General features: G+C 39.4%; 2 protein-coding genes and 1 long non-coding RNA gene across 8 annotated transcripts; 1 reads left to right on the top strand and 2 right to left on the bottom strand.

Moving 5' to 3' along the window:
* Nucleotides 1-84: 84 nt before the first annotated feature.
* Nucleotides 85-1,346, bottom strand: LOC112938226 (uncharacterized). 2 transcript variants are annotated; one of them, XR_003241283.2, is made up of 2 exons: nucleotides 667-1,346; nucleotides 85-560 (listed from the first exon to the last, which is right to left on the bottom strand). It is a non-coding gene; the product is annotated as an uncharacterized lncRNA (long non-coding RNA). The 2 variants fall into 2 exon arrangements; XR_010739980.1 differs by having other exon boundaries at nucleotides 663-853.
* A 659-nt stretch (nucleotides 1,347-2,005) lies between these two features.
* Nucleotides 2,006-4,855, bottom strand: LOC4334455 (uncharacterized). Its single transcript, XM_015773586.3, has 9 exons — nucleotides 4,717-4,855; nucleotides 4,546-4,581; nucleotides 4,383-4,451; nucleotides 3,437-3,505; nucleotides 3,274-3,336; nucleotides 3,087-3,185; nucleotides 2,944-3,011; nucleotides 2,551-2,863; nucleotides 2,006-2,244 (listed from the first exon to the last, which is right to left on the bottom strand). Exons 1-8 carry the CDS (start codon nucleotides 4,774-4,776, stop codon nucleotides 2,551-2,553), a joined length of 777 nt encoding a protein of 258 aa, XP_015629072.1. The 5' UTR covers nucleotides 4,777-4,855; the 3' UTR covers nucleotides 2,006-2,244.
* A 326-nt stretch (nucleotides 4,856-5,181) lies between these two features.
* On the top strand, nucleotides 5,182-13,342 carry LOC4334454 (uncharacterized). Of its 5 annotated transcripts, none has more exons than XR_001544781.3 (8): nucleotides 5,182-5,326; nucleotides 6,447-8,435; nucleotides 8,510-8,564; nucleotides 10,056-10,204; nucleotides 10,486-10,572; nucleotides 11,122-11,214; nucleotides 11,578-11,706; nucleotides 12,782-13,342. XR_001544781.3 is itself a non-coding variant. In NM_001418835.1 (7 exons), exons 1-7 carry the CDS (start codon nucleotides 5,249-5,251, stop codon nucleotides 12,863-12,865), a joined length of 2,571 nt encoding a protein of 856 aa, NP_001405764.1. In that variant the 5' UTR covers nucleotides 5,186-5,248; the 3' UTR covers nucleotides 12,866-13,339. The 5 variants fall into 5 exon arrangements, 2 of the variants coding, with proteins under 2 accessions (NP_001405764.1, NP_001405765.1); XR_010739784.1 differs by having other exon boundaries at nucleotides 11,469-11,706; XR_010739783.1 differs by lacking the exon at nucleotides 11,122-11,214 and having other exon boundaries at nucleotides 11,469-11,706.
* Nucleotides 13,343-13,719: the final 377 nt, after the last annotated feature.

The following is a 13,719-nucleotide window of genomic DNA, read 5'->3' as shown; positions in this document are numbered from 1 at the left end:
TGATGCATATACTGCTTAAATAAGTATATACACTATTTCTTAGATTTAGTAGTATGTACCACTATTACTTAGATAAACCATATATAGCTTTTCATGTGTGCAGTATTATATGCTTTTTCACGAGAAAAATTTAGAAGTATGATACAAAATTCATCTACAAATACAAAAAACAAGAGGTATATATGAGCTCATGCTCACATGATTCAAAATCAACTAGTCGATCGAAAAATAAAGAAAAAAGAAATAAGAGGTAGATATATATATTGCTAAAAAATTCAGAATCTATTCAGTTCTCTGGGAGGTTGGAACAAATGCCTTAGGTGTCGCCTCTGATTTTTGGCAGATCGATATTAGCTCTGAACCTGAAATCAAATAACCATAGGACATGGTGCAGTACGCGTTTCTACCGGGCGTTGCGGCCGTGATTCATTGACTAGACACCATCGTCGATCGAGGATCCGTGTGAGCAGCTGCCATCGTTGGACGGTTTGCCTCCAGGTTACGGCCGGAAGCCCGGAAACCTCTGCCATGATTGATACGGTTCTTGTACGCCTGGCTCACTGCAAAAGGGGGAAAGGATAGCAGAGATTTAGAAGCGATCATGAATCAGAATATCTGGAATCAGAATATATATCTAGCAGTCAAACTTCAAGGATTGGTACCAACAATGAGGAGGACGATCGGCCGATGAACCACCACGCCGTCGTCGCCGGATTGCCAGTAGCCACCGCGCCTCGCGTCGTGGCCGAATCGCCGATGGATCGTGCCGGCGTTGCGGCCGAATCGCCGATGGATCGCGCCATGGCCGCACGCCGCCGCGTCTGTATCGCGAGAGATATGTGTCACTTTAGTGAGAAAAAAATCGGCGATGGTTAGTTAAATTATCCCTGAATAATTATGGATTAAATCTTATTCAAAATATTAACGGGCCAGTGCAGCTATACCCGTTAGGGGGAGGTTCGATCGGGTAGATCGCTGGTTGAATGGATGGACGGTAGATGGGAGCAGGTGTACTTACTCCCAGATTCATTTTCTCTCACTCTCTCTCTCTCTCTCTATATATATATATATATATATATATATATATATATATATATATATATATATATATATATATATATATATATATATATATATATATATATATATATATATATGTTCATGTGTGTGTATGATGAAAACTCCAATATTAACTCTAAATTTAAAGTTAAAAATTTAAATTTTGGCTTATACGTGTTAGTACAAGCCAAAAAGATAAGGCTAGTAAGCACACCATAATCTACACAGAGATCTCGTCCGTGTCGTCAACGGTTTGTTACTTGAGCTGTAATAAATAAATATATTCTACGGGAGACTTTTATGTGCTTGGAATATATGAGATCCGTTGATCACTTCTATGTGCGTCCGAATGACTCACACAACTGACATCAATGAAAATTAATCTTTGAGAAAAAAAAGATCAAAACAGTAATTATTTGTAGGTTTAAATGTTTAATCCCTGTAAATTGGCGCACCTATATACTCCGACTGCAGATCTAATAGAAAATCATATACTCCCTCCATATCATATTATAAAAGTCTTTTTGACTTTTGTTCCTAGTCAAAATTATTTAGATTTGACTAAATTTATAAAAAAATTTAGCAACATCTACAATACCAAATTAGTTTTATTAAATATAATATTGAATATATTTTGATAGTATGTTTGTTTCGTATTGAAAATGTTGCTATATGTTTCTCTAAATTTTAAGTTTTAAGTTTTAACCAAATTTAGAGAAACATATAGCAACATTTTCAACATTTTCGAACTTAAAAAAAGTTTAACTGAAAGAAAAAATTAAAGTGACACATGGTATGAAACCGAGGGAGTACATTCTAATTAAGTTCGAAAGAGGGGAAAAAAAACTCATTGTCGACATATTGAAGAAAAAAAAAGCAGCTGAAATATCGTTTTTGACAAATATAAATGCAGCAGCAGTAGATGCAAATAGCAAAAGTATACGGATGTACTGAATAAGAAGATGAATTGAGCTGGGAAAATTGATGAGTATAGCCACTCGTAAAAATCCTTCCTTACATGCAGATCGTGTACCCCATCGATCTAAATCCCTTTATGACCACACACAAACTGTCATAGAAACTAACCAAACAACGAGATTTGACAACCACCAAGGCACCAAGTGACCAGACAATCTGCTCCGAGTGACGATCATCGTTTTCTCAGTTCGAGTGATAATCCAGAGTCTGCGGAGAAGAGTAAGATCAAGCTTCAATAAGCACTCCAGCAAGAAAATTAAGAACCAGAACAAAAGTTTAACACAATGATCTACCAGTATGAAGATCTATTTGAAATAGAATGGCTATAGAGCTTCAATCATATTAAATCGAATGCATGTATATTAAGCTATTAACCAACAAAATGGTGGCATAAAAAGACAAGGAACTACTTTTTCCCATCCTATCTAGTACTTCCATAGTAGCTGTTGCAATGGACTCATAAACAAAATCACCATATTTAACAGAATAATATGGACTTCTTACCGCCCGTACCTATTTGCCATCGATTCTGGACCTCATGAGGGCCTCCAGCAATGTTAGGCAGTAATACTCCGACCACACATCAGGACGAGCCTTGCATTTCTGGAATGCAACCACTGAATCTGCCCTAAATTGAGCAGACTTAGCAAGCTCTGAGGCGATCTCCTTCTGCATCGCGTTGGCTGCTGCTTCAATCTCCAGCTTTACTTCAGCACGAAACTTGATCATATCCTGCTTGAGGTTAGTCTCCATCTTCTTCATCTTGTAATGAAGAGCAAGGTGGAGAGTCAAGCAAGCAAGTCCTAGGAGCATAACATACTTTTTCCTGTTCCAAAAAATCCAGTCACATGAACTATCTACGACTAAAGTTCAAAAGGAAGAAGGGGGAAAGAGTTGCGGACTTACATAGGTGGGATGTCCTGGAACTTCGTCTTCCAGCCTTTGAAAGCTGCATGGAGAACCAAAGCCATATCCTGCATTTAACAGAACATTAATGCGCATAAACAGACCTTTGTGGAAAAATAAAGCATGTAGAGCTTTTCTTTTACCTTGAGAATCCCCATGTCCTCGAAGGAGTTTGTAAAGAAGGCCCTTCGATATCCCCTTGGCGCAGACGTAGAGAAACTACAGATTCCAGCCCCAATCGCCTACCACGGTAGAAAATAAAAGCATTTTAGATGCATGCGGGATGCACGGCCCTCAGCTTGAAGAGGCAGAGAAAGAAGAGATAATTACCCTAGCATTGCTGAGACTAGAGCATATGTTTCCGGCAACCTTCTTGGTAATAGTGTCTTCGACCTAAAAACACAGCAGTTAGAAAGAGTTAACATTAGGAGAAGAGGAGACAAAAGGACAAGTTGCGGCACCCCCAGCTAGTTCAAAAGCAATAATGTGTTACCATAGTCATCAGCAGAAGCTTATGCGGATTAATACATATGGTCTTTTCCTTCATGAGAGAGTGATAGTACTGCAAAAAAAAAAAAAACATAACAGTGCAATGTCATGAATACAGACAACTATTCTTTCAAACCTCACAAGACAGTGAAAAACCAGATTTACTGGATGAGTTGAAATCCCTAAAACCACCACCACCAACACATTGACGATTTTGGGGGATTTCAACCTAATCTATGAGAGAGGAGCCAAAAAGGAAGCCAAATTTCATTTCTGGATCAAGGTAAATGGTTTCAAGCAAGTAATACAGGAAGCATGGAACAAGGCTGTACAAACTGATCATCCAGTAAACAAGATGCTCAACAGCACTGCAAAGGCCCTGAGAATTTGAAGCACAACACAATTTGGCCAACTACAAGCTTCGGTTCATATAGAGGCTAGCTAGGCCTTGCACAACAAACAAGATTGCTGAGTCCTGAAGAAAAGGTATATATACAGGAAATATTTAAAAGCCAGGACCCTAGTACTAGTAGCAGTGCCCAGGGCAATGAAAAAGCAATCAACAAGAATTTCATGGCTCAAACAGGGGACGCAAACACATAGATTTTCCACACAAGAGCTACAGCCAGGCCTAGGAAGAACCACATAAAGCACAATGGGAGACAGTATTAGTATACACATGGCAAGACACAGCAAGACAAGTCAAAAAGCTATTGACGATCACTTTCAACAGATTTTGGGGAGAAGGTTTACAGATCATGCACAATAAACGATCACTTTCAATAGATTTTGGGGAGAAGGTTTACAGATCATGCACAATAAATAAGTTGGGACCTGATTCACATGAGATGAGCAGACTCCAAACAACAGACAACAAACATGGATGAGGTTTTCGGCGATATTGTGACAATGTGACCAAACAATCAAATGATTTCATATTAGGTTCTCACCCTCGTGGATCCAGGAAGAAGGAAGCGGTGGAACATGGCAAAGTTCAAAGGCGGAGAAGGGCAGAACAGCTGCACAAACAAGAGAAACTCGTAAAGTGAGAGAAACCGAGATGGGGAAGACGGATCGAGACATGCAACGCGAGATCCGGCGCCACGCGTGCACCTCGGAACCCCTCCTCTTCCCGGCTGTCGCGATCACCTTCACAAACACAAGAGGAGGAACAGAATAAGTGAGAAGAGACCGAGACGGGGGCGGCGGTCGTGATCAGCTTCACAAACACAAGAGGAGGAACAAAATAAGTGAGAGAGACCGAGACGGGGAGAGATAATAAACCTCGGAGCCCGCAGCCATCTTGAGCACCTTCTTCGCCGCCGCCGCCGCCGCCTTCGCCATGGTGAGCTCTCACGACGGAATCGAGGCCTTGGACTTGGGAGAGAGAGACGAAGTGTGGACTTGGGCGAGAGAGAGAGACGAAGTGGAGGGGTGTTTGGTGATGCGGATTAAACCCCAGTTCTACTTGAGTCACCCGAACCCAAGTACCCAACCCAACCCCATCGCGGCGTCTGGATTTTTTTTACTTTTAGGTCCCTTTTGAAAACCTATTTTATAAATAAACCTTTTAAAAAACTTATCCTAAGAATGTTACCCTTTTCGCGGCCCAACGGGAAGGGTCAATTCTTGAAATAAGTATTTTAGGGATCTATTTGAAAAATAATTTTTCAGAAAGGTCTAAAATGTAAAAAAATCCGGTCTCCTCGCCTCTCTTTCCAACCCACTCACTCTCCTTCTTCCTCCTCTAAACCCTAAAACCACACGGTTCCTGCTCCCTCACCCATCGGAAGCGGCGGCGGCGGCGGTGGTGGGCATGGGCGCCTTGGCGGCGGCGACGTCGTCGGCGATCTGGCTCGTCGAGGACGACATCCTCCTCAAGAACGCCGTCGAGGTAGACGATCCCCCCCTCCCCTCTCTCGCCCCGGTCCCTTACAATTCGGGGCGGCTCGAAGTCTGTTCGTCTCGCCGCGTCGCTTAGGTTAGGCTTCGATTGGAGAGTTCGGGCTTCGTTCTTAAGTTGTTTATGGCGGAGGTCGACGGAGCCATTTTTCTTTCTTTAAATTTTTTGTCATGATAGTCAGGTCGTCAGGGTTTAACACTTTAACCCTCGGCCTTGCGAAATTGCTCAGCTGTTAGTCCGTATCTAATTTGGGTGGTTATTCCCTGTGCGGAGTCCTGAACACCGTTGTACTGAATCGCTTTGTTGGGGAATCAAAATCTTGAAGCAGCATAGGGATTTGTTTTCATAGCAGTTCAGTGGCTCTGCTATCATCTAGCCAAGAATTTAATGTGGCGCGTGTGCAACCGGGTCAGGTTTGCAGGACACACACCACCGGGTGCAATTTCTATTGACCCCACACAGAGACCAGTCGCTTGACATTTTGCTTGGGAGAAATTTGCATACTCAGTGTCTGCAGGTAGATCCTATGTGGTGGAGGAAATAATAATGAGTGTTATATTCCTCTGCAAGAGTTTTTGACCGTTTTATTTGAATTTATTTTCAATAAATAAAGCAAATTGTTTAGGTCTTGTATGCACCTACCATGGTGTGATTGATCTATAGTTTTTGTACAAGACTGCCCTGATTAATCTATTTAATCCCATGCGTTGGTACCTGTAATTATATGAACACATTCCATATAGTGCCATGCCAAATTCTGTGATTAACTAGCTTTGCAACTCAAGACAATGAATACTGTTTTATCTTACATGGCAACTTGACCTTGTAATCATAGTAAGTGGGCTTATCATATTAACATTATTATGCCTATCTATGAAGTATGCGAGATATTTAGTACTCCAATCCTGAGTTAGTCATGTTGAATACTAGGGATTTGTTCAGGAAAATTTGATCTGAAGTTAGTTAATCTCCAGTCTGCAGGGTCAGGCAAACCTTATCTGTGAGACATTCTTCATATAAGTTTTAAGTGTCTAGCTGCATATTCGTTCTGAATTCTGATGTTGTGAATGGTTCCCCATCTCTTCCTAACTGATTGTTATGATACTTGTAGACTGGTGCCTCATTGGAGGCCTTGGCAAAAGGAGCCGTATGTTTCTCCCGTAAATTCACTCTTAAAGAAATACAGGATCGTTGGAATTCTCTGCTATATGACCCAGAGATCTCAACACAAGCTTCTGCTCGTATGGTTGAGTATGAGAATGATCTTTCCACTTCCAATCCTCTGAAGGCTAAAGTTATCAACGCAAAGCAAAAGGATTTGTCATTCCAGAAACGGAAAATAGATAGTGTGAAGAATCAATATTATGCGATGAGAAAGAGAGTCCGCAATGAACCATGTAGTACTGTCGACCTTGGTTTTCTTATTGACCCTTGTTCATGTACAATGAATGGCGGGCAGTGTGTATGTGGAGGCCTAGATAAACATTCACAAGGTCACCATGTGGTTCATAATACAGAACCAGGGGTAAGTACAATGAACTGCTTTGGGCAACAGGATGGAAGTTACAATGGTGGACAAACTATGTTTGTTGGAATGAATGGACATTCTTTCCCTGCAAAGCATGCTGAGACTGATAGCATGGTTAAAGGTGGAGATATTGCTAATAGTGTCCCGTATGGCTATTCTGATGTAAGTCAAATATATGAGCAAGATGCATACACGCGAAAGGACCCTGATACTAATGAAGGGAACAATGTTTCTTTAAAGGGTATAACAGATTTTCAGGGTTCCATGCAGTTCCAGAATCTGGGCTCTAGCAATCAATGTGGCAGCAAAGTAACAGAATCAAAGACAATAGTGATTGCTGATCACTGTGGAGTTGAACATGTCCATTTCCCTGTGAACAGCAGTTCAAGAATGCAAGAACCTGGCTCACTCCAGGTGATTGGCCAACCAGAGGGTTCTCAAACACCAGTTGGTTCAATCTGGACTGAGGTTGACGAAAGAGGCACATTTACTCTTGACGATGATAAGAAAATAAAGACAGACAACAGTGACCCTCTAGCATTGCAACCAAATTTAGATGGTGGGATTTGTGCAGCTGGTTTAGATCATGCAGCCATAACAGAAGGTGATTTCATGGATTTTCCCTATTTCAGCAACAGTGAAGATTTAGATCTCCTGAATGGTGAAAACTTTTTGAATATTCCACATGAGACAAATCAGGAGGATTTAGATGATCCTGATCATGTGAAAAATCTGTTGCATCCTGATGAGGCCAACATTTGCTATGATCAGACAGATCCTGATCATGTGAAGCATAATGTAGATGTTTCTGGGATAATCTCGGTTCCTACTTCATTGGAAGTGCCTTATCCTGGTCGGTTTGTTGAATGTGTGTTGAACACAGAAGATCCTGAAATTCCTTGCAATGACGATGTTATTTTTCCTGGCGAGTCTCCTCTACAATGCTCTGCTACTGATTTTGGCCAGAACTCTGAGCACAATACCTGTTTGGTTTCCCCTGCAACTAGCCCTGCATCAAATGTCGAACATTCCAATGTGAGTGACAAAGCCCTAATAAAGAGGGAAGATATGACAAATACTGAACCTTCTTCACAACCAATGAATCTCAGCCCACCCACCTCAGAACAAAAAGAAGGTTCAACAGCACCTAGTAAAGGCTGTGTCCCACTAGGAGCTGAACCATCAGAAGGTCCTTCAACTGCTGGTACACTCGTGCATTGTCACGTTGACACTAATGATGCAAACTCATGTGCGTCAAATTTACCCTCTATCAGTGCTGCTGTATTTGCTGAAGGATCACCTTGCCATTTAGAACAGCAGAATAACTTTGATGACTCACTGAGTTTTCCTTTGCCCAATTCAGTTGAAGTGCCCGATCACATGAATTACAACTCACATGATAATCAACCAGAATTAGGAGATGGGGCTCCTCTACAGAACTGCATTCCACCACATGAATTGCCAGATTTGGGTCTTCAAGACCCCATTACAACTGTTCCTGTATCAAATCAAGTAGAAGAATGCTCTGACAATGAAAATGATGTTCCAAACTACTATGATCTAGAAGCTTTGGTATGTCCCTTAGCTTAGCTACTTAAAAGAATTGATTGTTCTTCTGATTTATCCCTTTTTGTTATTCATTGCAGATACTTGATCAAGATTTAATCCCATGGGTTCAGGACTCTGAGCAGCATCCAGGAGGTAAATATCTCCTTTTATCAAATCAGTGTGAAAATTTTTTTGGTATAAGACTCTACCAACACATGCAAATATTTGATATTAAAGATGTGTGTTTTAAGCTTAGCATGAGTAACGTACTAATATTATGATAGAGTTGTGGAAGGAAGTACTGTGCTCAATTGTTAGCGCCCTTATCACGATAATACTATGTGTGAAACTGAAATATTGACCACTTTATTGGAATAATTTACAGTCGAGTGGTAGTGCTTAGTGTTAGCCTCGAAGGAGACTGACCATGATAAGAGTATGGAGTATGAAATGTTGATTGGCTGTGAGGCTTAAGGGGTATATATTCTATTCAGAATAGCTGAATGCCCGTGCTTTGCTATGGATAAAATATATTTTTCATGAAGTGTGCTACCCATTGTTTGCTATAGGAAATATTCATCTTATTTTAATTTTATATGTTGCTATCCATTTTGATTTGATTGTTTTTAATGTTAAGAAGCTCAAGGAGTGATTTGCAAAATTTACAATGCGAGTACTTGAGGTGGCAGAATGGCAGATTCACTGCCACCATCACTAGAGCCTTTTAAAGTAGTACTCCCTCCGTATTTTAATGTATGACGCTGTTGACTTTTTAATTAACGTTTGACCATTCGTCTTATTCAAAAAATTTCTATAATTATCATTTATTTTATTGTGACTTAATTTATCATCGAAAAATCTTTAAGCATGACATAAATATTTTCATATTTGCACAAAAAAAAGACGAATGGTCAAATGTTGGTTAAAAAGTCAATGGCGTCATACATTAAAATACGGAGGGAGTATGATAATGGAACAAGGAAAATTGTTCTGATAATAGTGCATGCGCGTGTGCACGCATGCATGTCTAGCTTCATGGACACATGTTAGTTTTATTAAGGCAATCCACATCCAGGTTGTAAATGTAGCCGATAGATTTACTGAATTTAGTTTGCCATTAACTTGTTGGTACTTTAGTGTTTGCTTGGCAAATACTTTCTTTTTGCTGCGGCTTATAAGCTACTCCTCCATCCCAAAATATAGCATCTTCCAGCGTTCAAAATTTGTCCCAAAATATAACAACTTCTCCACCTACTCCCTCCTTTCAACTAATCACAATTGTTCGCCATTTAAGTTCTCGACCTACTTCCTCATCTCAACCAATCAAAACCATCCCCCATTTAGTTCCACCTACTTTCTTAATAGCTGTGCGATCCTCTAAAACTTCTTATATTTTGGGATGGAGGGAGTAGCTAGGCAACAAAAAATAATTTTAGGGCAAGCCTTTTATACTCCTACTCTCAGCGTTCCAAAAGCGAAAGCTAAAAATTAGAAAACACTGAAAAATACCCCAAATCAACTCAAAAATTAAGTTCTAAAATTCAAATTTGTCTGTGGCTTATAAGCCAACGAGCAGCCAAAGAAGCATTTTGTCCTGTTTTTGAAGCCACAAATGGGCATTTATCAATGTTTTTGCATGATCAGTTTCCAGGTTTCAGCATCCAGAAAGCAGGAAATCATTGATACGACTGGAGCAGAGTGCCAGGTCTTATATGAACAGAGCCATTGTGTCCAAAGGTGCCTTCGCAGTTATTTATGGACTGCACCTGAGATATTATATGAAGGACAGTGAGGTAAATTAAATCAATGTTTTTCAGCTGAGCTGGTGTTTACTATAATGAGATACACATTTTAAGTCATAATAGATGCCCAGACATACCATTTTGTCTGTGTTTTTCTTTTGGTCTTATAACAGTTGGATGCTGATTGAGTTGTTCTAATCCAATCTTTTAAGGATAGAGACACTACCCTTTTTTTGGTGTGTGTCTTCCATTTATCGTTTATCAGGGATTTAGTGTAATATATTGGTACCGTTTTCTGACATTCAAACTGCCTCCTTTTGTTGTTCATTTAGGTGACTCTTGGAAGAGAGACAGAAGACATAAAAGTTGATGTTGATTTGGGAAAAGAAGGGAGGGCAAACAAAATATCTCGTAGACAGGTATTTGCTCGTATCCTCCAGTTTACATTATGAGACTTAAACTACAACTTATTAAAAGCATCTAATGCCCAATAGTAGTTGACTTGACTACTTGAGTTACAAAAGGCAAGGACATATATGTCATGTACAATTGGAGGAGGTTAAATTTATATTTTCTTATTTTCCTCATGCGCGCTTTGATTGGATGCTCTTTGCTGTGGTGTGTTCTAAGGTGAATGTATTGTTAGTGCCTATGGTTGTTCCTACTCCAATTTCCAGCCTACTAGGTCTATGCAGCCTTGATGACAGTAAAAAAAGCATTGATCATGTATTAATGTTGTTCTCATGCTGGCCATAATGTTTGCTCGAATTGTGAAGTCAACTTTATCAAATTGGATATATTTGGGGTTCAAATATCTAGTGGTGGATGATTTATGTTCATCTAGGGCTTTTTTTTATGGGGCAGTTCCAGATATATATTAATCATGAATGTCATGATTTTGTGTTTTCAGTTAGAAACTGGTGTCTTTAATGTTTTGGTTAGTGAGTTGTTTTTTTACTGTAAAACAGTGAGGGAGGCCCACACGGTACATTAAAATATGGGACATTTATATGGTTTTTGTACAAGCAAGAAAATTACATAGCGTCGATCCATGATGAAAGGTAGGATTTATCACTAATTCTGAGCCTTAGGTTAGTGAGTTGTTATGACTAATTTAAAATACATTTTCCAGTCATTTATGTTAACTACAGGTCTGTAATCATGGAAATGGTCCTAAACAACATACAACTAGGCAGCATAACTTTTCTAGTGCTTGATCGGATTATGTCGTTCTGCTTAAACTAGCAACTGTTTTCATGTAATTAATAGTAGGCTTATCTGATTACATCCTAACCCCCATTGTTTGCTCGTGCAGTACCCTAAAAAAACTTATCCTGGGATTATGTTTTACCACATCTGCTTCTTTTTCTCTTTTTCTTTGGGCCTTTGTGTTTATATAAATCCATGTGTGCTATGAAAATTAGGCGGTTATCAAGATGGATGAAGCTGGTTCTTTTCATATCAAAAACATTGGGAAATGTTCAATTTTTGTTAATAGCAAGGAAGTACCAAGCTGCAAACGCATCATCTTAAGTTCAGATTCGTTAATTGAGGTACTGGTATTTCCTGTTTCCTTCATTTATCACTGATTGAACCAAAAGCAGTAAACTACCCAAACCTCATTGTTTACACAATTAATTTGTAACCTCATGATTAAGAAATGATCCCTGTAGTAATTGTTCTGGTCCTGTCTTTTGATAGTAGTGTGTTCATATGTTATAAAAATTTGCATATGTGCATTTATATTCTTTGAACTTTCAGTGTGATATATATGACGTATGGCTGTTCCTAGAACTTGGAATGAGTTGTACTGATAAACATGGTTGAAATCCTTCATTATCCATGTAATTACTATGGAAAATAGATATTTAAGAAAATCTTGACTATGCTTTGTTGTTAAGTGTTACCAGATCCTGGAGTCCATTAGTGAAAATTGTTATTATGAAAGGGCGGTTATTGAACTGTTCATATTCTTATTATGCCAGATAGCAAGAAGGATTGCCATTCCATACTTAACTTTGATGTGCTACACAATTTTAGTACTAGTGCTTAGAATAATTTGAACATGTATGATTTGTTTAGGGTACCACTGTACCACAGCTTGCACCGCTTACTGGCTGACTGGCATGTGGTGGTATACTCGATCCACGATGTATCATGAGACGTGCCTAGTGTTATGCTTGTTATATATAAAGACCAGACTGAAATGGCTAATGCTCAGGAATCAAAATAAAATTTTACTTGAGATAATCACATACATTTCAAATATATAATGGAATAAGTTAAAAATGTTCCCTTTGCCATTTTTATCTTGGCCTTATTCGTCAGACATGCCAAAATACTGATGTTAAACAGTTAATCTTATTGGGCCTTTCAGCGTAAGTACTCACCTTTAGCTCCTTTTACATTTATTTTAGCATTTGGTGTAGCACTCATAATAATCTTCAGAGATATAATGATGATTCATAGATTCATAAGCTGAGTTTCAATAATTAATTGTTGGAAAGGTTAGTACATATTGGTAGTTCACGTTGGCTTGTTTGAAAGATGTTTCACTGAAAATGTCATTAGTTTTCATCATCAAGTATACTCACGCTCACCTTACTGATCTGTCGATGTTTACTGCAGATAAAGGATATGAGGTTCATTTTTCATGTAAACCAGGATGCTGTAACGCAATTCGTCACACGCACCCCGAAGCCGGAGCACTAGATCCTAACTGGTTTTGTTCAGCAACCCCTTATGAGAAGCTCAATGCCACATTGTCACTGGTAACTAGTGGAGATCATTGAGTGAGCAGCGCTCACAGGGTGGGCTCGTTGTGCTGCTCTACTCCTTTTCAAGTAGGATGTGATACCACCATGGAAGCTCATCTCGCTCCGTGTGCCTAGATTGTAAATGTGTAACATGTAGTGTCAAGTAGTCTCTCTTCTGCTCGGTTCATGAAGCATGAATCCTTCATGTCCAGTAGCTAAGCTAGCACATTTGGTCTGCAGCCTCAGCCTGCAGCAACAAAAGCTTCTCCGTAGTATTTATTCATTCTTTCCTGTCATGTAAATTGTAGATGGCTGCCGACCAGTGGGGTTGGAAATGTAAAAAAGTGTGGTGGTTCTATCATCTATGCTACTACAGCAAGAGGATGCACCTTGGCAAGAAACCATTGGGTTCTTTAGCCTTTTTGGGTCTCCATTTCCTTGTGTCCTCGAAGCATATACCCGTGCAAGTCTGGAATCAACTTGGCTTTACACATCTGCAGAGTTCAGATGCTGGCACACCACAATCCACCCCTTGTCTGAGTCAGTGGTTGGTCATCGTTGTCCGCTTTGTTTGGACACGTGGACGGTCAAGATTGAACGAAACCTAAAAAGGCACGCGATAGGATGAAAACGGTCTATTTTTTATTTTATAAATTAACTATTTATTGTCGATTTCAATATGCAAATAGAAAACAGAAAACTAAATTTTATAAATGACTAAATAGAAATGCTAAAAACTATTACTTTTTTACTTTTTATTTTTTACAAAAATGATTGTCGGAAATTTTCATATCATTTTCATCCTTCGTT

This window comes from Oryza sativa, chromosome 3 (assembly GCF_034140825.1).
Source record: "Oryza sativa Japonica Group chromosome 3, ASM3414082v1".
NCBI lineage: Eukaryota > Viridiplantae > Streptophyta > Magnoliopsida > Poales > Poaceae > Oryza > Oryza sativa.
Note: the sequence above shows the minus strand (reverse complement) of the source record. Positions and strands in the feature narration are given on the sequence as shown.

Coding starts and splice junctions, on each gene's coding strand:
- LOC4334455 (XM_015773586.3), bottom strand. CDS start 4,776: ATGGCGAAGGCGGCGGCGGCGGCGGCGAAGAAGGTGCTCAAGATGGCT. Junction 3,186..3,273: donor CTAGTCTCAGCAATGCTAGG/GTAATTATCTCT, acceptor CTACCGTGGTAG/GCGATTGGGGCTGGAATCTG. Junction 2,864..2,943: donor TTCCAGGACATCCCACCTAT/GTAAGTCCGCAA, acceptor TTTTTGGAACAG/GAAAAAGTATGTTATGCTCC.
- LOC4334454 (NM_001418835.1), top strand. CDS start 5,249: ATGGGCGCCTTGGCGGCGGCGACGTCGTCGGCGATCTGGCTCGTCGAG. Junction 5,327..6,446: donor TCCTCAAGAACGCCGTCGAG/GTAGACGATCCC, acceptor TGATACTTGTAG/ACTGGTGCCTCATTGGAGGC. Junction 8,436..8,509: donor ACTATGATCTAGAAGCTTTG/GTATGTCCCTTA, acceptor TATTCATTGCAG/ATACTTGATCAAGATTTAAT.